The 25,378-nt window shown below is 47.2% G+C and overlaps 3 protein-coding genes across 5 annotated transcripts in view; all 3 read right to left on the reverse strand.

Moving 5' to 3' along the window:
- The window catches only part of LOC311164657 (importin-4-like), a gene marked incomplete at both ends in the record, with an annotated part of 17,661 nt that extends 15,430 nt beyond the window's left edge, over positions 1–2,231 (reverse strand). The window contains 2 exons of the mRNA XM_084224187.1: positions 1,012–1,095; positions 2,211–2,231. Coding sequence (XP_084080313.1) covers positions 1,012–1,095; positions 2,211–2,231 — 105 coding nt within the window. The remainder of the gene's footprint in view (positions 1–1,011; positions 1,096–2,210) is intronic.
- On the reverse strand, positions 848–12,964 carry LOC311164637 (importin-4-like). The gene is made up of 9 exons (XM_084224165.1): positions 12,888–12,964; positions 12,713–12,799; positions 10,224–10,291; positions 9,081–9,122; positions 7,647–7,770; positions 5,449–5,628; positions 2,596–2,661; positions 2,211–2,311; positions 848–1,095 (listed from the first exon to the last, which is right to left on the reverse strand). Exons 1-8 carry the CDS (start codon positions 12,954–12,956, stop codon positions 2,237–2,239), a joined length of 711 nt encoding a protein of 236 aa, XP_084080291.1. The 5' UTR covers positions 12,957–12,964; the 3' UTR covers positions 848–1,095; positions 2,211–2,236.
- An 891-nt stretch (positions 12,965–13,855) lies between these two features.
- Positions 13,856–24,326, reverse strand: LOC311164679 (ubiquitin-like protein NEDD8). 3 transcript variants are annotated; one of them, XM_084224211.1, is made up of 11 exons: positions 24,204–24,326; positions 23,148–23,355; positions 22,278–22,385; positions 20,446–20,547; positions 19,499–19,594; positions 17,104–17,203; positions 16,987–17,029; positions 16,848–16,903; positions 16,134–16,181; positions 14,793–14,875; positions 13,856–14,100 (listed from the first exon to the last, which is right to left on the reverse strand). In XM_084224211.1, the coding sequence occupies exons 1-11, from the start codon at positions 24,221–24,223 to the stop codon at positions 14,092–14,094; spliced, it is 873 nt and encodes a 290-aa protein (XP_084080337.1). In that variant the 5' UTR covers positions 24,224–24,326; the 3' UTR covers positions 13,856–14,091. The 3 variants fall into 3 exon arrangements, with proteins under 3 accessions (XP_084080337.1, XP_084080336.1, XP_084080338.1); XM_084224210.1 differs by having other exon boundaries at positions 19,499–19,603; XM_084224212.1 differs by lacking the exons at positions 16,848–16,903; positions 16,987–17,029; positions 17,104–17,203; ... (3 more) ...; positions 23,148–23,355; positions 24,204–24,326 and adding an exon at positions 16,365–16,452.
- Between the last annotated feature and the right edge of the window lie 1,052 nt (positions 24,327–25,378).

Consider the following 25,378-nt stretch of genomic DNA (forward strand, 5'->3'; position numbering starts at 1 on the left):
AAACCAGTGACCCCCAGCACTGCCAGCACCCCCATCCCAGTATAAACCAGTGTAAACCAGTATAACCCAGTGACCCCCAGCACCCCATCCCAGTACAAACCAGTACAAACCAGTACAAACCAGTATAACTCACAGTGCGCCACCAGGTCCTCCCGGCCAGCAGGGGGCGCTCACACACAGCCTCCATTCCCTCTCCCAGTTCATCCCAGTATAAACCAGTGACCCCCAGCACTGCCAGCACCCCATCCCAGTTTATCCCAGTACAAACCAGTGACCCCCAGCACCCTATCCCAGTTTAAACCAGTACAAACCAGTATAACTCACAGTGGGCTACCAGGTCCTCCCGGCCAGCAGGGGGCGCTCACACACAGCCCCCATTCCCTCTCCCAGTACAAACCAGTATAAACCAGTATAAACCAGTATAACCCAATGACCCCAGCCCTATCCCAGCACCCCCAGCACCCCATCCCAGCCCAAACCAGTATAAACCAGTATGGACCAGTATAAACCAGTAAAAAAATCACATTTCCCCCCATTTTTGACCCTCTTAGTGCCCCAACATCCCCTTACATCCCCTCCCAGTCCCTCCCAGTTTGTCCCAGTCCCATCCCAGTTTGTCCCAGTCCCCTCCCAGTATAAACCAGTACAAACCAGTAGAAACCAGGAATAAAATCACCAATTTTTCTCCATTTCCCCCCATTTTGGACCCTTTTAGGGCCCCAAAATCCCCTCAAATCCCGTCCCAGTCCCTCCCAGTTTGTCCCAGTTCCCATCCCAGTTTGTCCCAGTTCTCTCCCAGTTTGTCCCAGTCCCCTCCCAGATCCCTCCCAGTATAAACCAGTCACAAACCAGTATAAAAACCCCCTTTTAATCCCGATTTTCCATATTTTTGACCATTTTGGACCCTTTTCGTGCCCCAAAATCCCCTCCAATCCCCTCCCAGTCCCTCCCAGTTCCCTCCCAGTCCCTCCCAGTCCCCTCCCAGTACAAACCAGTACAAACCAGTCTCACCCTGGGTCTCTTCTGGGCCAGGAACGTCAGCGTGGCCAGAGCCCGAACCCTCACGGTGTCGCCCCTGCACTCGTCCCCAGCCACCTGAGGGGTCAAATCCCAGCTGAACATTCCCAAAAATCCTCCAGGGGAGGGTCAGGAACCCCAAAATCCTGAGAATTCCACCCAAAAACCAGGAATTCCCAAAAATGTCGGGAATTTCCCAAAAAATGTTGGGAATTTCCCCAAAAATCCTCATTGGGTTTAATGGGGTAGACCTGGTGTCCCTAAATCCCCATTGACTTCAATGGGGTAGATCTGGTGTCTGAAAATTCCTATTGGTTTCAACGGGGGTAGACCTGGTGTCCATCGATCCCATTTTATTTAATGAGGTAGACCTGGTGTCCATAAATACCCATTGGGTTTAATGGGGTAGACCTGGTGTCTGAAACTCCCCATTGACTTTAATGGGGTAGGCTTGGGGTCCAAAATTCCCCATGGATTTTTAATGGGGTAAACCTGGTGTCTGGAATTTCCCATTGGTTTCAATGAGGGTAAACCTGGTGTCTGTAAAGTCCCATTGACTTTAATGGGGGTAGACCTGGTGTCCCTAAATCTCCATTGACTTTAAATGGGGTAGACCTGGTGTCCACAAATCCCCATTGACTTTAATAGGGGTAGACCTGGTGTCCATAAATCCCCATTGACTTTTATGGGGTAGACCTGGTGTCCATAAATCCCTATTGACTTTAATAGGGGTAGACCTGTTGTCCCTAACTCCCCATTGACTTTAATGGGGTAGACCTGGTGTCCACAAATTCCTATTGACTTTAAATGAGGGTAGACCTGGTGTCCACAAATCCCCATTGACTTTAATAGGGGTAGACCTGTTGTCCAAATTTCCCCATTAACTTTAATGGGTAGACCTGGTATCCATAAATCCCCATTGACTTTAATGGGGTAGACCTGTTGTCCCTGACTCTCCACTGACTTTAATGGGGGTAGACCTGGTGTCCACAAATCCCCATTGACTTGAATGGGGTAGACCTGGTGTCCCTGACTCTCCATTGACTTGAATGGGGTAGACCTGGTGTCCCTGACTCTCCATTGACTTTAATGGGGTAGACCTGGTGTCCCAAAATTTATTGGGGTTAAAAATTCCAATTTTTGGCTCAGAACTTCCAATTTTTGAGCTGAAAAAGGGAAATTTTTGAGCTTACCTGGAGGCAGAGCTCCAGCATGGGCCTCAGGTGTGGATCAGGGCTTCAGGGTTGGCTTCCAGGAATTCATCCAGGACCTCCAGAGCGTCGGCGCCGCGGTCCTGGCAGGAAATTCCCAAAATTCAGCCCAAAAATTTCCCCAATTTCCTCAATTTAGCCCCAAATTCCCCCTGAATTTCAACAATTTCAGCCCCAAATTTCTCCAGAATTTCTCCCAATTTCCCTCAGATTTCCCCTTTAAAGTTTTCCCCAAATTCCTCCAAAATTTCAATTTCTGATTTGCCCCAATTTGCCCCAAAATTCCCAATTTCAGCTCAAATTTCCCCAATATTCCCTAAATTCTCCCCATTTCAGCCCAAATTTTCCCAAAATTCCCCATTTTTACCTCATCCAGGCTCAGCAGCTCCTCCAGCGCCCCCAGGACCTCAGGGACCAGAGAACGAAGCAAATTCTGGGGGGAAAAATCCAAATTTTGGGTCAAAAATCCCAAATTTTGACACAAAACCCCCCAAAATTTGGGTAAAAATCCCAAAATTTCGGTTCAAATCCTCAATTTTGCCCCCAAACCCCTGAATTCCCAAATTTGGCCCTAAAACCTCCAATTTTTTCCCCAAAATCCCCAAATTTTTGCCCCAAATCCCCAAATTTTTGCCCCAAATCCCCAAATTTTTCCCCAAATCCCCAAATTTTTCCCCAAATCCCCAAATTTTTCTTCAAAATCCCCAAATTTTTTTTAAATCCCCAAATTTTCCCCAAAATCTCCAAATTTTTGCTCAAAATCCCCAAATTTTGCCCTAAAAGCTCTAAAATCGATCCCAAAAATGCAAAATTCTTGCCTGAAATCCCCAAATTTCTGCCCCAAATCCCCCAAATTCTTCCAAAATCCCCCAAATTTTTGCCCCAAATCCCCAAATTTTTGCCCCAAATCCCCAAACTTTTCCCCCAAATCCTCAAATTTTTCCCCCCAAATCCCCAAATTTTTCCCCTAAATCCCCAATTTTTGCCCTAAAAGCTCCAAAAGTGACCCAAAAATGCCAAATTTTTGCTAAAAATCCCCAAATTTTTCCCCAAGATCCCCAATTTTTTCCCCAAAATCCCCAATTTTTTACCAAGAATCCCCAAAATCCCCCAATTTTTGCCCCAAATCCCCAAATTTTCCCAAAAATCCCCAAATTTTCCCTCAAAACCTCCAAAATCGACCCCAATAATGCCAAATTTTCTCCCAAAATCCCTAAATTTTCCCCCAAACCCCCATATTTTTGTCCAAAACCCTCCAATTTTTTCTAAAATCCCCAAATTTTTGCCCAGAATCCCCAAATTTCCCCCAAACTCGCCAAATTTTCCCAAAATTTTCCCCTAAAAGCTCCAAAATCGATCCCAAAAAAGCCAAATTTTTCCTGAAAATCCCCAAATTTTGCCCTAAAACCTCCAAAATCGACCCCAAAAATGCCAAATTTTTCCCCAAAACCCCCAAATTTTCCCCCAAACTCCCCAAATTTCCACCAAAATCCCCAAATTTTCCCCCAAAATCCCCAAATTTTTCCCCAAAATCCCCAAATTTTCCCCTAAATCCTCCAAAATCGACCCCAAAAATGCCAAATTTTTCCCCAAACTCCCCACATTTTCCCCAAACCCCCAAACTTTCCCCCCAAAACCCCCAACTTTTCCCTAAATCCCCAAATTTTCCCCCAAAATCCCCAAATTTTCCCCTAAAACCTCCAAAATCGACCCCAAAAATGCCAAATTTTTGATAAAAATCCCCAATTTTTTACCCAAACTCCCCAAATTTTTTACCAAAATCCCAAATTTTCCCTCAAAATCCCCAAATTTTCCCCTAAAACCTCCAAAATCGATCCCAAAAATGCCAAATTTTTGCCAAAAATCCCCAAATTTTTTCCCCAAAATCCCCAAACTTCTCCCCAAACCCCCCAAATTTCCTTCGAAATCCCCAAATTTTCGCTAAAAATCCCCAAATTTTTCTCTAAAATCCCCAAACTTTTCCCCAGAATCCCCAAATTTTGCCCTAAAATCTCCAAAATCGACCCCAAAAATGCCAAATTTTTGCCCAGAATCCCCAAATTTCTGCCCAAACTTTCCCCAAAATCCCCAAATTTTGCCCTAAAATCTCCAAAATTCATCCCAAAAATGCCAAATTTTTCCCCAGAATCCCCAAATTTTGCCCTAAAACTTCCAAAATCGATCCCAAAAATGCTAAATTTCCCCCCAAAACCCCAAATTTCCCTCAAAATCCAAAAATTTCCCCCAAAATCCTCAAATTTTGCCCTAAAACCTCCAAAATCGACCTCAAAAATGCCAAATTTTTGCTAAAAATCCCCAATTTTTTCCCCAATTTTTCCCACAAACCCCCAAATTTCTCCCAAATTCCCCCAAATTCCCCAAATTTTCCCCTCAAACCTCCAAAATGGATCCCAAAAATGCCAAATTTTTGCTGAAAATCCCCAAATTTTTGCTAAAAATCCCCAATTTTTTACCCAAATTCCCCAAATTTTTCCCCAAACTCCTCAAATTTTGCCCTAAAACCTCCAAAATCGACCCCAAAAATGCCAAATTTTCCCCCAAAACCCCCAAATTTTCCCCTAAAATCCCCAATTTCCTCCCAAAATCCCCAAATATTCTCCTAAAAGCTCCAAAATCCATCCCAAAAATGCCAAATTTTTACCTAAAATCCCCAAATTTTCCCCCAACATCCCCAAATTTCCCTCCAAAATCCCCAAATTTCTCCCCAAAATCCCCAAATTTTGCCATAAAACCTCCAAAATCGATCCCAAAAATGCCAAATTTTTGCTGAAAATCCCCAAATTTTTGCTAAAAATCCCCAAATTTTCCCCAAAATCCCCAAATTTTCCCCCAAAATTCCCAAACTCCCCAAATTTTCCCCCAAATCCCCAAATTTTGCCCTAAAACCTCCAAAATTGACCCAAAAAATGCCGAATTTTTGATAAAAATCCCCAATTTTTTACTCAAACTCCCCAAATTTTCCCCAAAATCCCCAAAATCCCCAAATTTTGCCCTAAAACCTCCAAATTTGATCCCAAAAATGCCAAATTTTCCCCCAAAATCCCCAAATTTTCCCCCAAACTCCCCAAATTTTCCCCCAAAACCCCCCAAATTTTTGCCCAAAAATCCCAATTTTTTGCCAAAAATCCCCAAATTTTCCCCCAAACTCCCCAAATTTCCCCAAATTCCCCCAAATTCCCCCAAATTTCCCCTCTCTCACCTCTCTCCTCCCCCCCAGCTGTCCCACCAGCGCCGCCGTCGCTCCCAGGGCGGCTCCGAGCGCCCCCGGCCGCCCCCGGGCCCGGAGCACCCCCCGGCACAGCCCCAGGAGGGCGGGGCCTCGAGCCGAGAGGGCGGGGCCGGCCACGCCCACGGCCACGCCCACCACGCGCAGCGCCCCCTGCAGGACAAAGAAAAAATTGCAGAAAAAATTCAGAATTTTTACATTTTTTAATTGAATATTTGGGGGTTTTTTTGCTGTTTTTTAAAAGGTTTTTGTGGATAATTTTTAAAGGATTCATTTGGATTTTTTTTTTGGATTTTTTTTGGAAATTTTTGGAATTTTTTTAGATTTTTTTTTAATTTTTGAAGGATTTTTGGGGGGATTTTTTTGGAATTTTTTTGGAATTTTTGGGGATTATTTTGGGAATTTTTTCTGAATTTTTTTGGGATTTATTTGGGAATTTTTTTGAAATTTTTTAGGATTTTTGGGGATTTTTTGGCGATTTTATTGGAATTTTTCTGGAATTTTTTTTGAATTTTTTGGGGGATTTTTTTGGAAATTTTTTGAAATTTTTTCGAAATTTTTTTGGATTTTTTTTGGATTTTTTTTAATTTTGGGGGGATTTTTTTTTTTTTTGAATTTTTGGGGGATTTTTTTGGAATTTTTTTGGAATTTTTTTGGAATTTTTTAGGGATTATTTTGAAACTTTTTTTCCTTTTTTTGGATTTTTTTTGGAATTTTTTGGGAATTTTTCAGGGAATTTTGGGGATTTTTTTGGAATTTTTTTGTGAAATTTTCTGGATTTTTCTGGATTTTTTTGAAATTTTTTAGGGATTATTTTGGAAATTTTTTTTAATTTTTGGGGATTTTTTTCGGGATTTTTGGGGGATTTTTATAGGATTTTTTTGGAATTTTTTTGGATTTTTTTGGAAAAATTTTTTGGATTTTTTTCGGAAATTTTTTGCAATTTTTACGATTTTTATTTGAATTTTTTTGGTGACTTTTCAAAGATATTTTAAGAAACTTTTTTGGAATTTTTTGGAAATTTTGGGGGATTTTTTTGCAATTTTTTGAGGATTTTAATGGGATTTTTTAGGGATTATTTGGTGATTATTTGGGAATTTTTCCGAATTTTTGGGGGATTTTTTTAGGGATTTTATTGGGAATTTTTTTGAATTTTTTTAGGGTTTTTTTGATTTTTTGGCGATTTTATTAAAATTTTTCTAGAATTTTTTTGGAATTTTTTTGGGATTTTTTTGGAATTTTTTGGAATTTTTTCGAACTTTTTGGGATTTTTTTTTGGAATTTTTTTGGAATTTTTGGGGATTTTGGGGGAGATTTTTTTGGGATTTCATTGGAATTTTTCTGGAATTTTTTTGGAATTTTTTGGAATTTTTTTAAATTTTTTTTAAATTTTTTGGGGATTTTGGGGGAATTTTTATGGGATTTTTGGGGGATTATTTGGGGACTATTTGAGAATTTTTTTGAATTTTTGGGGATTTTTTTAGGATTTTTCTGGATTTTTTTTTTGATTTTGGGGGATTTTTTTGGAATTTTTCAGGAATTTTTCAGGAATTTTTTTGAAATTTTTTGGAATTTTTTCGAAATTTTTTGAAATTTTTTGGAATTTTTTTTAGATTTTTTTTGAATTTTTGGGGGATTTTGGGGGGATTTTATTCGAATTTTTCTGGAATTTTTTTGGGATTTTTTTGGAATTTTGGGGGGATTTTTTGGGGATTTTTTTTGAGACTTTTTGGAAATTTTTTGGAATTTTTTTGGAATTTTTGGCCGATTTTTTTGGAAATTTTTTTGATTTTTTTTGGAATTTTTTGAGGATTTTTTTGGAATTTTTTTGGAATTTTTGGGGGCTTTTTTGGGATTTTTAATCATTTTTAAATCAATTTCAAAGTGATTTTTGGGCTCTTTTCCCCCAAATTTTTGGTAATTTTTTTTCTATTTTTTTGCCATTTATTTTTAATTTTTGGGCCATTTTTGGGTGGATTTTTTTAGGAAATAAATTCAATTTTTAATCATTTTTAAATCAATTTTAAGGAGATTTTTTTGCCCTTTTTTCCCCGATTTTTTGCCATTTTTTCCCTTTTTTTTTTTAATTTTTTTTGGATTTTTTTCCAGATTTATTTTTAATTTTATTCTTTAACATTTCCTTCAAATAATTCAATTTTTTTCCTCCTCACCTCCATTTTTTGGGGCTCCTTTGCCGCCTCCTGGATCCATTTCTCCACCGGTTCCCAGAATTTGGAGCCTCCCAGGAGCAGCAGCTTCGCCCCCAGCTGCCCCAGGGCCCCCCAGCTGCAAGAACTGGACAAAAAAAAACCCAAAAAACCCCAAAATTCCCAAATTTTCCCAAATTCCCAAAAATTTAGGATTGAAAAAATCCCATTTTTAGCACAAAAATCCCTTTTTCCCCATCAAAATTGACATTTTTAGTGATAAAATCTGATTTTTTTCCATTAAAAAAATTCATTTTCAGCCCTAAAATTGAATTTTTTATCAAATTTTTGGGGTTTTTCCCAAATTTTTAATTTTTACCCCCAAAAAATCCCAATTTTCCCTCCCAAATTCCCATTTTTCCACAAAAAATTCCCATTTTCCCTCAAAAATTCCCAATTTTCACACAAAAATTTCAAAATTTTCCCCAAAATTCCCATTTTACACTAAAAATTCCCAATTTTATTTCCCAAAATTCCCAAAAATTCCAAAAATTCCCCAATTTTGGGATGAAATTCCCAATTTTCAGGAAAAAATTTAATTTTTTACCAATAATTCCAATTTTTTCCCTTCAAATTCCCATTTTTGAACCAAAATTCCCAATTTTATTTCCCCAAATTTCCAAAAATTCCAAAAATTCCACAAAGTTTCTGATTAAATTCCAAATTTTCAGGAAAAAAATTCCAATTTTTAGCAAAAAAAATCCAAATTTTTCCTCCAAAATTGACTTTTTTTAGGGAAAAATTCTGATTTTTAATTAAAATTTTCCCCAATTTTTTCCATTTTTCCCAAAATTTCTCATTTTTACTTCCAAAAATTTCCATTTTTCTTAAAATTTTCCCATTTTTCTTAAAAATTTCCCATTTTTTCCCCAAAAATTCCAATTTTCCCCCAAAAAAAATCCCAATTTTCCCCCACTAAATTCAAAATTCTTCCCCAAATTCTCCTTTTTAACCCAAAATTCCAATTTTTAACCCCAAAATTCCCAATTTTTGTGCAAAACCTCCAAATTTATCCCCAAAAATTCCCTTTTTTAGCCAAAATCTACTTTTTTAATCCCAAAATTCCAATTTTTTTCCCAAAATCCCCAAATTTTGCATTTTTTTCCCAAAAATTCCCATTTTTCCATTAAAATTCCCAATTCCCCCCAAAAAATTCACTTTTTTTCCCTAAAAATTCAAATTTTTGCCCCAAATCTCCCAATTTTATCCCAAAATTTTCATTTTTTCCCCCAAAAAATTCCAATTTTTGGTCAAAATTCCCAATTTTTCCCCAAAATCCCCAAATTTTTCCCCAAATTTTCCATTTTCCCCCCCTGCCCCTCCCCCCTCCCCATTTTTCCCCCGAATCCCCCAAAATTTCCCCAATTTTTTTGGAATTTTCCAGAATTTTCCACTCACTCCGTCTCTCGCTCCAAGGCCTCGACCAAGACGTGGGGGAGCCTGAAAAGGGGCGTGGTCACAATTAGCCACGCCCCCTCATTACCATACTTACACCCAACCCATTTCACACCATATATGGGCAGGCCACGCCCCCTGCACAAGCTTTGCTCACTTTAAGCCCCTCCCCTTTATCATTAAGCTCCTCCCACATGTTAGTTAGGCAAGCCACGCCCATTTGAAGCCACACCCACTCTGTGAAATCAGTCCTCTAAGCCACACCCCTTTCCAAATAGCCACGCCCCTCCCATTGTTTTCAATAGCATTTAAGCCACGCCCACTCCCACTGTGTTTAATAGGGACCAAGCTCCACCCCCTTTTACAAGCCACACCCCTTCCCCTACCATAAATGGTTTAGAGCTCCGCCCCTTTGCCCCTAAGCCACGCCCCTCCCATTGCCTCCAATGGCCACAAAGCCACACCCCCTCCTATTGTTTGCAATGGAGGTGAAGCTCCGCCTCCTTCACCATAGGCCACGCCCTTTCTGCTTATTATAATAGGGCTGAAGCTCCGCCCCCTTTCCTCAAGCCACTCCCTATCCATTGACTTTAATTGTACTTGGGCTCCGCCCCTTTCCCTAAGCCACGCCCATCCCACTGACTCCAATGGCCATGAAGCCACACCCACACTCATAGACTGCAATGGGAGTGAAGCTCCGCCCATTTTTGCAAAGCCACGCCCCTCCTATTGACTCCAATGGCTACTAAGCCACACCCCCTTATATTGATTTAATAGTGGCTTAAGCTCCGCCCCATTTTCTTAAAGCCACGCCCATCTTGTTGATCCTAATAGGGCTGAAGCTCCACCCATTTTCCCCAAGCCACGCCCCTCCCTTTGCTTTTAATTGTAACTAAGCCACGCCCACTCCCATTCAGTTTAATAGAGCTGAAGCTCCGCCCCAGTTTCCCCCAAGCCACGCCCCTCCTACTGATCCTAATAGGGCTTAAGCTCCACCCATTTTTCCAAGCCACGCCCCTCCCTTTGCTTTTAATTGTAGCTAAGCCACGCCCAGCCCATTAAATTTAATAGAGCAGAAGCCCCGCCCCATTTTCCCCAAACCACGCCCCTCCCATTGATCCCAATGGGTTGCCAAGCCCCGCCCACCTGTCAATCAAATCCTGGGGGAGTTTCCTGAGGCGCCTCCGGAGCAGAACGGCGGCCAAGTGTCGGATCTGGGAACCCAAAACGGCCCAAATTCACCCCAAAATTCACCCCAGGATCCCCAAATCGGACAAATTCACCCCAAATCTGACAAATTCACCCCAAAATACGCCTGGGAACCCCAAATTTTGCCCAAAAATGAACAAAATTCACCCCAAATCTGCCCCAAAATCAGCTCAAAATTCACCCCAAAATCCACCTGGGAGCCCCCAAATGTCCCAAATTCACCCCAAAATGTCCCAAATTCAATCCAAAATCCACCTGGGAACCCCAAAATCCACAAAATTCACCCCAAAATTTCAGAAATTCACCCCAAAATCCACCTGGGAACGCAAAATGTCCCAAATTCACCCTAAAATCCATCTGGGAACCCCAAAATGCCCCAAATTCACTCCAAAATTTACCTGGGAACCCCAAAATGCCCCAAATTCACCCCAAAATGTCCCAAATTCACCCCAAAATCCACCTGGGAACCCCAAAATCGACCTGAAACCCCAAAATGCCCCAAATTCCCCCCAAAATCCCAAAATTCTCCCCAAAAATTCCACCCAAAATTCTCAAATTCCTCCCAAAAATCCCCAAAATCCCCAAATTCCCCCCCAAAAACCCCAAATTCTCCACAAAAATCCCCAAATTTCCACCCAAACCCCCCAAAATCTCCCCCAAAATCCCCAAATTTCCACCCAAAACCCCCAAATTTCCCCCCAAAAACCCAAATTTCCCCAAAAATACCCAAATTCCCCCCCAAAAAACCCAAATTTCCCCCCAAATCCCCCAAATTTCCCCTAAAAATCCCCAAAATTCTCCCCAAAATCCCCAAATTTTCCCCCAAAATCCCCATATTCTCCCCAAAACCCCCAAATTCTCCCCAAAAATCCCAAATTTCCCCAGAATAATCCCCCAAATTCCCCCTAAAAATCCCCAAATTTCCCCCTAAAATCCCCAAATTTCCACCCAAGTTCTCAAATTCTCCACAAAAATCCCTAAATTTCCACCCAAAATCCCCAAATTTCCCCCCAAACCCCCAAATTCCCCCCAAAATCCCCCAAATTTTCCCCCAAAATCCCCTAATTCTCCACAAAATCTCCAAATTTCCACTCCAAATCCCCAAATTTCCTCTTAAAATCCCCAAATTTCCACCCCAAATCCTCAAATTTCCCCAAAATCCCCAAATTTCCACCCCAAACCCCAAATTCCCCCCAAAATCCCCCAAAATTTCCCCTCAAAATCCCCAAATTTCCACCCAAAATCCCCAAATTTCCACCCAAAATCCCCAAATTTCCACCCCAAACCCCCAAATTCCCCCCAAAATCCCCCAAATTTCCCCCCAAAATCCCCGAATTCTCCACCAAAATCCCCAAATTTTCCCCAAATTTCCCAAATTCCCCCCCAAAACCCCAAATTTCCACCCAAAACCCCCAAAATCTCCACAAAAATTCCCAAAATTTCCCCCAAAACCCCCAAATTTTCACCCAAAATCCCCAAATTTCCACCCTAAACCCCCAATTTCCACCCAAAATCCCCAAATTCTCCCAAAAATCCCCAAATTTCCCCCCAAAATCCCCAAATTTCCCCAAAAATACCCAAATTCCCCCCCAAAAAACCCAAATTTCCCCCCAAATCCCCAAATTCTCCCCCAAAACCCCCAAATTTCCCCCCAAAAATCCCCAAATTTCCTCCCAAATCCTCAAATTATCCACAAAAATCCCCAAATTTCCACCCATAATTCCCAAATTTCCACCCCAAACCCCCAAACTCTCCCCAAAAATCCCAAAATTTCCCCCAAAATTCCCCAAATTTCCCATCAAAAACCCCAAATTTCCACCCAAAACCCCCAAATTCCCCAGAAAAATTTCCAAAATTCCCCAAAAATCCTAAAATTCCCCCCAAAACCCCCAAATTTTCACCCAAAATCCCCAAATTTCCCCTAAAAATCCCCAAATTTCCCCACAAAACCCCCAAATTCCCTCCAAAACCCCCAAATTTCCACCCAAAACCCCCAAATTTCCACCCAACACCCCCAAATTCTCCCCCAAACCCCCAAATTCCCCCCAAAATCTCCCAAATTTCCCCCCAAAATCCCCAAATTCCCCTTAAAAATCCCCAAAATTCCCCCCAAAACCCCCAAATTCCCTCCAAAACCCCCAAATTTCCACGCAAAATCCCAAAAATCTCCCCAAAAATCCCAAATTTCCCCAGAATAATCCCCCAAATTCCCCCCAAAACCCCAAATTCCCCACAAAAACCCCCAAATTTCCACCCAAAACCCCCAATTTCCCCTCAAAACCCCCAATTTTTTCCAAATTTTCCCCAAATTTCCCCTCAAAACCCCCAAATTTCCCCAAATTTTCCCCAATTTTCCCCAAATCCCCCTCAGACTTTCCCGCCCTTTTCCCCCCCTCAGACTTTCCCGCCATTTTCCCCCCTCAGACCTGCGGCCTCCCCGCCCCCCTCAGCAGCTCCACGAGGCCTTCGGGCCCCCCCGGCTCCTCCAGCGCCTCCCGCAGCCGCTCCGTGGCCTGGAAAAAAACCCTCAAAAATCACTAAAAACGCCAAAACTCCAGAAATTCACCCAAATTTGCTCCAATTTGTGGAAATTTCAGGCACCTGGCGGATCCCGGCGCTGTCCGGTTCCAGGAGATCCGACAGGATCCGTTCCAATGCGGGCGCCGCCATTTTAGAAAAGGAGGGGGCGGCCATTTTAATATAGTGAGTAAACAGGAAGTGAGGGTAGAGCGCCGCCGGAAGTTGGCCGCTCTAGCCGGCCTGGAGGACTTCTCTATGGTTTTAAAGTGGTGATAGCGGGTGGGGACCGCTCTTAAAGGGGCGATGGGGGAAAGCGGCGATTTTGGGGTGAAAAGTGACGGGTTTGGTTAAAAATTGAGCGGTTTGAGGGAAAAAATGATGAATTTCGTGTTAGAAAAGAGAATTTGAGGGTTGAAAAGGAGGAAAATGGGAAGAAAAATTTTTGGGTTGAAAAAATTCTGATTTTGGGGTTTAATTTAGTTGTTCTGGGGAGAGAAGGAAGATAAAGGGTTAAAATTGAGGGATTTCTGTTAAAAATTTTAAATTTTAGAGCTAAAAATGGGGATTTGGGGGCTGAAAAGTTTCAATCTGGGCTGAAATGTTTCCCGTGGAATTAAAATGTTGATTTTGGGTCTAAAAACGGCGATTTTGGGTTAATTCATCATCAAACAATTGGATTTTAAAGGTGAAACCTCCGATTTTGAGGGGTAAAAAAGCCCAAATTGGGATTTTTTTGGGGTGCTCATGGTGGTTTTGAGGATAAAAATGACATTTTGAGGCAGAAAATTGAAATTTTGGGGCAAATTTTGGGGTTTTTTAAAAGGTCTTAAAAGGGCAACGCTACCGGTGGGGCCCACATTGGCCTTAAAGCGGCAACGCATTTAAAAGGGTAACGCAGCCTTAAAAGGGCAATGCTACCCGTGGGGCCCACAGTGCCCTTAAAGCGGCAATACATTTAAAAGGGTAACGCAGCCTTAAAAGGGCAATGCTACATAACAGTGGGGCCCACATCATATTTGAAGCAGGAAATGACGTCACAGACACACCTCTGACGTCACAAACGCGCTGCTGACGTCATCAGCGAACCTTTATTAAATAATAACGGATCCACGAAAAGGAAACGAAATCGGGGGGGAAAGGAAACGTGGGTGGGCGTGGCTAAAAGAAAAAAGGGCGTGGTCTGAGCCTGGCCACGCCCATTCAGAGCCTGGCCACGCCTCCTCGCAGGGCCAGCACAAGATGGAGGACGGAACCCCCCTGGATTTTGTAGTCGGCCGCCGTCTTCTCATCGTTCCTGGGGGAGGAGTCAGGAAAGGCCACGCCCACTTAGGCCACACCCCCAAAGGTCACACCCACTTTTCTATAACTTTATTTAAAACCCAAATTTTAATCTAAAATTTTAAATTTTAACCCAATTTAAACCCGAAATTTCACCCAAATTTTAAATTCCCCCTAAATTTCCCCATTTTAATCCCCTTTAAGCCCCACCCCCTTCAAGCCCCTCCCCTTCACCCCACCCACTTAAGCCCCGCCCACCGACCATTTTAACCCATTTCCCCCATTTTAACCCCAAATTTCCTCCTTTAAACTCCGCCCCTTTACCCCAACCACACCCATTTACTCTGCCCCAAGCCACGCCCACTCCCTGACCACGCCCATTTAAGCCCCGCCCACAACCATTTTAACCCATTTTCACCCAAATTGAAACCAAATTTTCCCATTTCAACCCAAATTTCAATGAAATTTTCCCACTTTTATGCAAATCTCATTAAGCCCCTCCTCTTTTAGCCCCACCCATTTAAGCCCCGCCCCTTGCCGCCATTTTGCCGCCATTTTGACCCAAATTTCCGCCAATTTTAACCCAAATTTTGTCATTTTCACCCCGAATCTCCCCATTTAAACCACGCCCCTTTTGCATGTAACCACGCCCCTCGCGTGAAGCCCCGCCCAGCTGCGGCCACGCCCCTCATCTCAAGCCCCGCCTACATCTGCTTGCCGCTGTAGATCAGCCGCTGCTGCTGAGGGGGGATCCCTTCCTTCTCCTCCACCCGCTCTTTGATCCGCTCCACCTGCGCCGCAAAAAACACAGCTGGGGCACACCCGGGCACATTTTGGGGACATTTTGTGCAATTTTGGACAATTTTGGGCAATTTTAAACAAATTTGGAGGCTTCGGAGGTTTAAAATGTGAGGGCGCCGCCATTTTGGGTCATAGAGATGAGGAAATGTGGCGGAGCGCCGCCGGAAGTGGGCGGGGCTACAAGGAGGGTCCGGCCGGCTTGGAGGACTCGTCTATGGTTTTAAAGGGGCGATGGAGGGGGGGGGACCGTCTTAAAGGGGAAATGGCGGGGGAGGGACTGGGAGGGACTGGGAGGGAACTGGGATGAACTGGGAGGGAACTGGGAGGGACTGGGAGGGACTGGGAGGGAACTGGGAGGGAACTGGGAGGGACTGGGAGGGACTGGGAGGGACTGGGAAGGAACTGGGAGGGAACTGGGAGGGACTGGGAGGGACTGGGAGGGACTGGGAGGGAACTGGGAGGGACTGGGAGGGACTGGGAGGGAACTGGGAGGGACTGGGAGGGAACTAGGAGGGACTGGGAGGGACTGGGAGGGAACTGGGAGGGACTGGGAGGGAACTGGGAGGGAACTGGGAGGGACTGGGAGGGACTGGGAGGGAACTGGGAGGGACTGGGAGGGAACTGGGAGGGACTGGGAGGGACTGGGAGGGAACTGGGAGGGACTGGGAGGGAACTGGGAGGGACTGGGAGGGACTGGGAGGGACTGGGAGTGGATTTATGCTTACTGGGAGGGACTGGTAGGGGGTCTGGAGTTACTGGTTTATACTGGGATGGGGTTTTTGGGGCACTGGGAGACCCCTGGGCCGTACTGGTTTATACTGGGAGGGCCCAGGTTTGAACTGGGATGGACTGGGATTACTGGGAGTGGATTTGGGTTTACTGGGATGAACTGGGAGGGAGTTTGAAGTTACTGGTTTATACTGGGATGGGGTTTTGGGGCACTGGGAGACCACTGGGCCGTACTGGTTTATACTGGGAGTGCCTAGGTTTGAACTGGGAAGGAACTGGGAGGGAACTGGGATCAAACTGGGATCAAACTGGGAGGGACTGGGAGGGACTGGGGGGGGTTTGGAGTTACTGGTTTATACTGGGATGGGGTTTGGGGGCACTGGGAGCCACTGGGCCATACTGGGAATCCCCTCCCCCTTACTGGAACCAAACTGGGAACCCCCCCCGTCTCTCCCCCTCCTCCTTCCCGACCTCTAACTGGTCCTTACTGGTTTATACTGGTCCGAACTGGGAGCTCACCTTGTCCGTGGGCTCGATGTCGATCTCGATCTCCTTCCCCGTCAGCGTCTGTGGGGGGCGCCATCATCCCACAATGCACCGCGCGCTCCCCTCACGCTCCCCGCCCGCCAAAACCGCCCCCAAAATCCGCGGATTTCACCCCAAATCCCCCCCGCGCCACCCCTCCCCCCTCGGGAATGCAAGGAATTGTTAAAATTTGCCCGAAATCCGCGTTTTTAACCCCAAAAAAACCTTGACTTTGATGAGCATCGTGGCGGCTGCGGCGCCTTCGGAGCCGCCGAGCGGAAGCGGAAGCGAGGCCCCGCCCGCTGTGCCCGCAGTGCCAATATCTAAAATGGCGGATAGATCACTTCCGGTCTCTTAGCCAATCAGCGCGCTGTGCCCGCCCAATGCCAGCAGTAAAAATGGCGGCGGTTGTAGTTCCGGGAGTACTTCCGGGCTCTGAACGCGCCTGATTGGTTGAAGCGCTGTCAATCAACAGCGGTTACAGCCCGCCTTTACCGGGCTGCTCCATTTTGGCGGCGCGGGGGGGTAAACGCCGAAAATGACTTTTTTAACCCCAAATTTATCTGTTGAAACGCTCGGTGACGTCACGCCAGGCGTCTTACCCCTCCCCAGCCCTGCCTCGCAGTGATTGGCTCATAAAATCCCCCCCAAAACCTCATTGGCTGCTCCAGCCTCCCCCCCACCATCAGAATGGTTCAACCCACTCACGATAGGGGGAGAAGCGGAGGGGGCGGAGCCTGCGGCGGCGGGGGCGTGGCCTTGTCCTGAATTAATGAGTTCATAAACATTAATTAGCAACTTAATTAGCCAGTAATTACCAGAACGGGGTGTGGGCGTGGCTACTCACGTGGGCGTGGTTTTCTTTATCGGAAGTGGGCGTGGTATAGGCGCTGTGGGCGGAGTTTAAGACTAATGAGAACCTCATTTGCATAGCAAGGTTCCCACCCCCTTAAGCCCCGCCTACCTGGGTGGGCGTGGCGAACCTCTGCAAAATACCGCTGCAGGCGAGGGAGGGGGCGTGGCTTGGTGCCAGGAGGGGCGTGGCTTCGGCAGAGCTCAACCAGCTGCGCCATATAAGGAAAAAGAGGTGGGGCTTAATAAAATGGGCGGGGTCTGTGAAAGGGGCGGGGTCAGGCAGGTTGGGAGGATTTGAGTCAATTTTGGGAGAATTTTGGGGGGAATTTTTGGGAATTGGGGAAAATTTGGGAGAATTTTGAGAATTTTGAGGGGTTTGGGGTCAACTTGGGGGATTTTTGGGTGAATTTCATAAAATTTGGGTGAATTTGGGTTGATTTTTCCAAATTTTGGCTGGATTTTAATTGATTTTTGTTAATTTTGTGCCAACTTGGGGCGATTTCTGTGAATTTGGGCAGAATTTGTTAATTTCTGTTAATTTTTCCCAATTTTCCTTAAAATTTGAGAGAATTTGGGGAAATTTTTCTCGATTTTGGGTGAATTTTGTGTCATTTTTGTTAATTTTCATTGAGTTTTATAAATCATGGATGAATTTTGGGTGATTTTCATTAAATTTGGGATAAATTCAAAAGAATTTTCATAATTTGATTTGATTTTGCTTCATTTTGGGTGAATTTGGGATAATTCTCATTAATTTTCTTCCATTTGGGGCAATTTTGGGTGAATTTTAGTGATTCTGATTAAATTTTTGGTGATTTTTGTGAATTTTGGATGAATTTTAGTGGAAATTTGGATTTGTTGGGGTGAATTTTGAGTGATTTTGGTTCATTTTGGTGAATTTTTATTAAATTTTGCCTCATTTTTCCTAATTTTTGTCGATTTTTCTGAATTTTGGCTGATTTCTTAAATTTTAGCTGAATTTTGGGTGATATTTGTTAATTTTGGCTGAATTTTGGTGGAATTTTTTATGTTTTTCATTCATTTTAGGGTGAATTTTGTGTGATTTTGGTCCATTTTGGGTGAATCTTCCCTAAATTTTCATTAATTTTCAAAAATTTTGCCCCATTTTTGCTAATTTCGGTCAATTTTTAAAAATTTTGGCTGATTTTCATCAATTTCAGGTTGAATTTCAAATGATAATTTTAAATTTCATTTAATTCCTGTTAATTTTACCTAATTTTCACCAATTTTTGCTGCATTTCCTATAATTTTTCCCTAATTTTGCCTAAATTTACATATTTTAGGATAATTTTTACAACTTTCATCCAACCTTTTTTAATTCTGGCTAAACTTCACAGAATTTTCATAAATTTTGTAAATTTGGGTGAAGTTAATTCAGTTTTGGTAATTTTGGGTGAATTTTTTAATTTTTAATTATAATTTTTTAATTGATTTCCATTAAATTTTCATGAATTTTTCTGAATTTTGCTCAATTTTAACCAAATTTTTTCCATTTTTCCCCCATTTTTCCTCCTTTCAGTTGATCCTTCTTCATTTTGGGTGAATTTTCTGCCATTTTTGGTCAATTTTGGGCCATTTTTGCCCATTTTGGCTCATCCCCATTCATCCCCATTATTAAATATTTTTAATTTAATTTTTGCTCAATTTCACTCAATTTTTGCTCAATTTTCACCAATTTTTTTCCATTTTCCACCATTTTCCCTCATTTCAGTTGATCCTTCTTCATTTTGGGTGAATTTTCTGCCATTTTTGGTCAATTTTGGGCCATTTTTGCCCATTTTGGCCCATCCCCATTCATCCCCATTATTAAATATTTTTAATTTAATTTTTGCTCAATTTTCACCAAATTTTTGCTCAATTTTCACCAAATTTTTTTAAATTTTCAAGAATTTTCCTCATTTCAGTGGATCCTTCTTCATTTTGGGTGAAATTTCTGCCATTTTTGGTCCATTTTGGGCCATTTTTGCCCATTTTGGCTCATCCCCATTCATCCCCATTATTAAATATCTTAAAATTAATTTAAATTAAATTTTCGTGAATTTTTGCTCAATTTTCACCAAATTTTTTACAATTTCCCCCATTTTCCCTCATTTCAGTTGATCCTTCTTCATTTTGGGTGAAATTTCTGCCATTTTTGGTCCATTTTGGGCCATTTTTGCCCATTTTGGCCCATCCCTATTCATCCCCATTATCAAATATTTTTAATTTAATTTTTGCTCAATTTTCACCAAATTTTTTAAAATTTTAACCAAATTTTTTTAAATTTTCAAGAATTTTCCTCATTTCAGTTGATCCTTCTTCATTTTGGGTGAATTTTCTGCCATTTTTGGTCCATTTTGGGCCATTTTTGCCCATTTTGGCTCATCCCCATTCATCCCCATTCATCCCCGTTCTAGCCCCGCCCCCTTTCCCATATAAGGCAAAAGGGGCGTGGTTTGATCCCAAATGGGCGTGGTTTCACTAAGCCCCGCCCCCTGACTCACCTGGGGCAGGTAGGGTGGGGGCAGGGCGCTCTCCAGGCGGGTCAGGAACTCCAGGTAGAGATTGGAGAGGGAGCGGCGGAACCGGGAACCGTACTCCTGGGGATACTGGTTTGTACTGGTTTGTACTGGGAGGGACTGGGAGGGGACTGGGATGGACTGGGAGGGACTGGGAGGGACTGGGAGGGACTGGGAGGGAACTGGGAGGGACTGGGAGGGAACTGGGAGGGACTGGGAGGGACTGGGAGGGAACTGGGAGGGACTGGGAGGGAACTGGGAGGGACTGGGAGGGACTGGGAGGGAACTGGGAGGGACTGGGAGGGAACTGGGAGGGACTGGGAGGGACTGGGAGGGAACTGGGAGGGACTGGGAGGGACTGGGAGGGTACTGGGATCAAACTGGGATGGACTGGGAGGGACTGGGAGGGACTGGGAGGGAACTGGGATGGAGTTTAGGGGTTACTGGTTTATACTGGGATGGACTGGGATGGAGTGGGATCACACTGGGATGGACTGGGATGAACTGGGAGGGACTGGGAGGGGGTTTGGGGTTACTGGTTTATACTGGGATGAGGATTGGGGGTACTGGGAGGGACTGGGAGGAACTGGGATGGAGTTTAGGGGTTACTGGTTTGTACTGGGATGGAGTGGGATCAAACTGGGATGGACTGGGATGGAGTTTAGGGGTTACTGGTTTGTACTGGGAGGGACTGGGAGGGGGTTTGGGGTTACTGGTTTATACTGGGATGGGGGCTGGGGGTACTGGGAGGGACTGGGAGGTGACTGGGCCATACTGGTTTATACTGGGAGGGGACTGGGATCAAACTGGGAGGAACTGGGATGGACTGGGAGGGAACTGGGATGGACTGGGAGGGAACTGGGAGGGACTGGGAGGGCTGAGGGCGGGGTTACCAGTCCATACTGGTTTATACTGGTTTATACTGGTCTCACCTGCAGGAAGGCCTCCAGGCCCCGCCCACTTCCCAGAATTCCCAGCACCTGCTCCCGGAAGTGCTCCTCGGCCACGCCCACCAGGGGGCGGCCCTGCAGCGTCTGAGGGGGCGGGGCCTGGATCAGGCCACGCCCCCTCCTTTAATAGTAAATTAATGTGGGGAGGGAGGGGCGGGGCCTGGCTTGGCCACGCCCCTCTGGGAGGGGTTTAGGGAGCCCAGAGCTCCCAGTTCAAACCAGTTCAAACCAGTTTGGCCCCAGTTTGGCCCCAGTTTGTCCCAGTATGGCCCCAGTCCCTCCCAGTATGGCCCCAGTTTGTCCCAGTTTGGCCCCAGTTTGTCCCAGTATGGCCCCAGTTTGTCCCAGTTTGTCCCAGTCCCTCCCAGTATGGCCCCAGTTTGTCCCAGTATGGCCCCAGTTTATCCCAGTTTGTCCCAGTCCGTCCCAGTATGGCCCCAGTCCGTCCCAGTTTGTCCCAGTTTGTCCCAGTATGGCCCCAGTCTGTCCCAGTATGGCCCCAGTTTATCCCAGTTTGTCCCAGTCCGTCCCAGTATGGCCCCAGTTTGTCCCAGTATGGCCCCAGTCCCTCCCAGTATGGCCCCAGTCCCTCCCAGTATGGCCCCAGTTTGTCCCAGTATGGCCCCAGTCCGTCCCAGTATGGCCCCAGTCCGTCCCAGTATGGCCCCAGTCCATCCCAGTATGGCCCCAGTTTGTCCCAGTTTGTCCCAGTTTGTCCCAGTATGGCCCCAGTCCCTCCCAGTATGGCACCAGTTTGTCCCAGTATGGCCCCAGTCCATCCCAGTATGGCCCCAGTTTGTCCCAGTATGGCCCCAGTCCCTCCCAGTATGGCCCCAGTCCCTCCCAGTATGGCCCCAGTCCCTCCCAGTATGGCCCCAGTCCCTCCCAGTATGGCCCCAGTCCGTCCCAGTATGGCTCCAGTCCCTCCCAGTATGGCCCCAGTTTGTCCCAGTTTGTCCCAGTATGGCCCCAGTCCGTCCCAGTGTGGCCCCAGTCCCTCCCAGTATGGCCCCAGTTTGTCCCAGTATGGCCCCAGTCCATCCCAGTATGGCCCCAGTCCGTCCCAGTATGGCCCCAGTCCGTCCCAGTATGGCCCCAGTCCGTCCCAGTATGGCCCCAGTTTGTCCCAGTATGGCCCCAGTCCCTCCCAGTATGGCCCCAGTCCGTCCCAGTATGGCCCCAGTTTGTCCCAGTATGGCCCCAGTTTGTCCCAGTATGGCCCCAGTCCCTCCCAGTATGGCCCCAGTTTGTCCCAGTATGGCCCCAGTTTGTCCCAGTATGGCCCCAGTCCCTCCCAGTATGGCCCCAGTTTATCCCAGTATGGCCCCAGTCTGTCCCAGTATGGCCCCAGTCCGTCCCAGTATGGCCCCAGTTTGTGCCAGTTTGTCCCAGTTTGTCCCAGTATGGCCCCAGTCCATCCCAGTATGGCCCCAGTTTGTCCCAGTATGGCCCCAGTCTGTCCCAGTATGGCCCCAGTCCGTCCCAGTATGGCCCCAGTTTGTGCCAGTTTGTCCCAGTTTGTCCCAGTATGGCCCCAGTCTGTCCCAGTATGGCCCCAGTTCGTCCCAGTCCGTCCCAGTATGGCCCCAGTTTGTCCCAGTATGGCCCCAGTCCCTCCCAGTATGGCCCCAGTTTGTCCCAGTATGGCCCCAGTTTGTCCCAGTATGGCCCCAGTTTTTCCCAGTATGGCCCCAGTTTGTCCCAGTTTGTCCCAGTATGGCCCCAGTCCATCCCAGTATGGCCCCAGTCCCTCCCAGTATGGCCCCAGTCTATCCCAGTTTGTCCCAGTTTGTCCCAGTCCCTCCCAGTCTCACCCCGAGGGCGTGGCTCTCCCCTGGCCCCGCCCCCTCCGGGAAGAGCCAATCCAGCGCGTCCAGCACGGCGGGGGCGGGGCCGAGCTCCCGCAGCAGTGACGTCACCACCTGGAGGGGGAGGGGCCAGGGTGGGGGAGGGGTTGGGGGCGTGGCCTGGAGGGCTCCATGTCCATCAAAGGGGAGTGGGCGGGGTTTAGGTGGGTGGGCGTGGCCTATGGACAACATGTGTCCTTAATAGGGGAGTGGGCGGGGTTTAGAGGGGGATGGGCGTGGTTTAAGCACAAGGGGCGTGGCTTAAGTGCCGATAGGCTACAATGGGTGAGGATGGGATGGGTGGGCGTGGCCTGGGGGGTAGGGGAGGGGCCTGGTGTGAAGTGGGTGGGGCCATAACACCCTAATCTCCATGGGGGCGTGGCTTGGAATAATGGGCGTGGCCTGTTATGAAGTGGGTGTGGCCTAAATAGATCAATAGCCACAAATGATGGCATTTTAATTGAGTGGGTGTGGCCTAAGGGCATTAATATTAATTATGGGCGTGGTTTGAATGGATTAACATGAATGGGCGTGGCCTGCATCAAAATGGGCATGGCCTAAAGCAGTGATTGCCAGGATAGGGGTGAACTGGGGGGTGGGCGTGGCTTAAATGCATTAATAGCTGCAGTGGGTGTGGCTTATAAAAGTGGGAGGGGTCTGGGACAGAGTGGGCGTGGCCTGTGGGTGACTGGGAGCGGCCTCTGTCCAAATGGGCGTGGCCAAATCTCATTAATAACCACAATAAGTGTGGGTTTAATGAGTGGGTGTGGCCTGATAGTGACTGGGCGTGGCCTATAAGGAAGTGGGCGTGTCTTAGGATGGGTGGGCGTGGCCTACCTGCGCCTTTAGCCCCAGGCCGAGCCCCGCCCGGTGCTGGGGCCGCAGCAGCCCCGGGGCCCCGCCCCCAACGGCCTCCAGCAGCGCCAGGAGCCGCCCCCAGCCACGCCCATCCAGGCCACGCCCACCGGAGCCACGCCCCGATAGGCCACGCCCCTTCAGAGCCCACCAGGCCCCGGCCAGGGCCAAGCGCAGGGAGGGGGAGGGGCTGGGGGGGGAGGGGGGAGAGACCAGTTTGGGGAGGTGAGAGACCAGTATGGACCAGTATGGACCAGTATGGACCAGTATGGACCAGTACGGACCAGTATGGACCAGTATGGACCAGTATGGACCAGTATGGACCAGTATGGAGCAGTATGGACCGGTACGGACCAGTATAAACCAGTACGGACCAGTACGGACCAGTATGGACCAGTACGGACCAGTATGGACCAGTATGGACCAGTATGGAGCAGTATGGACCGGTACGGACCAGTACGGACCAGTATAAACCAGTATGGACCAGTACGGACCAGTATGGACCAGTATAAACCAGTATGGACCAGTACGGACCAGTATGGACCAGTATGGACCAGTATGGACCAGTACGGACCAGTATGGACCGGTACGGACCAGTATGGACCAGTATGGACCAGTACGGACCAGTACGGACCAGTATGGACCAGTACGGACCAGTATGGACCAGTATAAACCAGTATGGACCAGTATGGACCGGTATGGACCAGTATGGACCGGTATGGACCAGTATGGACCAGTATGGACCAGTATGGACCAGTATGGACCAGTATGGACCAGTACGGACCGGTACGGACCAGTATGGACCAGTATGGACCAGTATGGACCAGTACGGACCGGTATGGACCAGTATGGACCAGTATAAACCAGTATGGACCAGTACGGACCAGTATAAACCAGTACGGGCCAGTATGGACCAGTAAGGACCAGTACGGCCCCACAGCCCTCCCAGTTCCCTCCCAGTATGGCCCCGTTCCCTCCCAGTTCCCTCCCAGTCCCTCCCAGTCCCTCCCAGTTCCCTCCCAGTTCCCCCCCCCTCACCTGACGTCACTCCCGCCCATCCCCGGCCGTTTTCCCGCGCGCTCTCTCTGACGTCACTTCCGTCCCGGCCTCCCCCGCCGCCCCGGCCGCCGCTCCCGCCGCGCTCCGGTAATGGCGGCGGCGCGCTCGGAGTGACGTCATCTCCCGGCGCCGCGCCCGCGCTCTCTCCCCATTGGCCGCCGCTGTGTCCAATCACCAGCAGCGCGCACTCAGACCCCGCCCCCCCAAGGCCCCGCCCATTAAATGACGTCACTCGCTGTGCTTTTGATCTGCGCTTTATTGCAGGGCGGGAAAGTGACGTCATCGCGGGGCGGTGACGTCATGGGGAGGGACTGGGGCGGTCCCAGGGCTCCCAGTACGGACCAGTACGGACCAGTATGGACCAGTACGGACCAGTATGGACCAGTACGGACCAGTATGGACCAGTATGGACCAGTATGGACCAGTAAGGACCAGTATGACCCAGAAAGGCTCCCAGTGCTCCCAGTATGGACCAGTATGGCTCCCAGTGCTCCCAGTATGGACCAGTAAGGCTCCCAGTGCTCCCAGTATGGACCAGTATGGACCAGTATGGACCAGTGACCCCTCCCAGTGCTCCCAGTAAGGCTCCCAGTGCTCCCAGTAGGGACCAGTGACCGCTCCCAGTGCCCCCAGTAAGGACCCAGTATGGCTCCCAGTGCTCCCAGTATGGACCAGTAAGGACCAGTATGGACCAGTGACCGCTCCCAGTGCCCCCAGTAAGGACCCAGTATGGCTCCCAGTGCTCCCAGTATGGACCAGAATGGCTCCCAGTGCTCCCAATAGGGCTCCCAGTGCTCCCAGTATCACCCAAACCCCCTCCCAGTGCTCCCAGTGACCCCTCCCAGTGCTCCCAGTCCAAACCAGTGCTCCCAGTTCACCCCCCGGTGCTGCCCCCGGGCCTCCCCCTCCTCCTCCTCCTCCTCCCAGTTCGCCCCCCGCCATTCCCAGTGCTCCCAGTAAGGACCAGTATGGCTCCCAGTGCTCCCAGTGCTCCCAGTGCGGCCGGCGGCGCTCCCGGCATCCCCCGCGGCCACGCTGAACTGGACTCCCAGTGCTCCCAGTATGGACCAGTATGGACCAGTATGATCCAGAATGGACCAGTGACCCATCCCAGTGCTCCCAGTATGGACCAGAATGGCTCCCAATGCTCCCAG

This window comes from Fringilla coelebs (genome assembly GCF_963513975.1).
Source record: "Fringilla coelebs genome assembly, chromosome: 34".
NCBI classification, from domain to species: Eukaryota; Metazoa; Chordata; class Aves; order Passeriformes; family Fringillidae; genus Fringilla; species Fringilla coelebs.

Excerpts from the sequence above, each read along its gene's own strand:
- LOC311164637 (XM_084224165.1), bottom strand. The coding sequence starts at position 12,956 with ATGGCGGCGCCCGCATTGGAACGGATCCTGTCGGATCTCCTGGAACCG. Across the intron at positions 7,771-9,080 it reads GCCTTGGAGCGAGAGACGGA|TTCTTGCAGCTGGGGGGCCC; the intron begins GTGAGTGGAAAA and ends TTTTTTGTCCAG. Across the intron at positions 2,312-2,595 it reads AGCTGCTGAGCCTGGATGAG|GACCGCGGCGCCGACGCTCT; the intron begins GTAAAAATGGGG and ends ATTTCCTGCCAG.
- LOC311164679 (XM_084224210.1), bottom strand. The coding sequence starts at position 24,223 with ATGGGCGGGAGTGACGTCAG. Across the intron at positions 19,604-20,445 it reads GCCTGGAGGCCTTCCTGCAG|TATCCCCAGGAGTACGGTTC; the intron begins GTGAGACCAGTA and ends AGTACAAACCAG. Across the intron at positions 17,030-17,103 it reads GGTTCGCCACGCCCACCCAG|CGCCTATACCACGCCCACTT; the intron begins GTAGGCGGGGCT and ends CTCCGCCCACAG.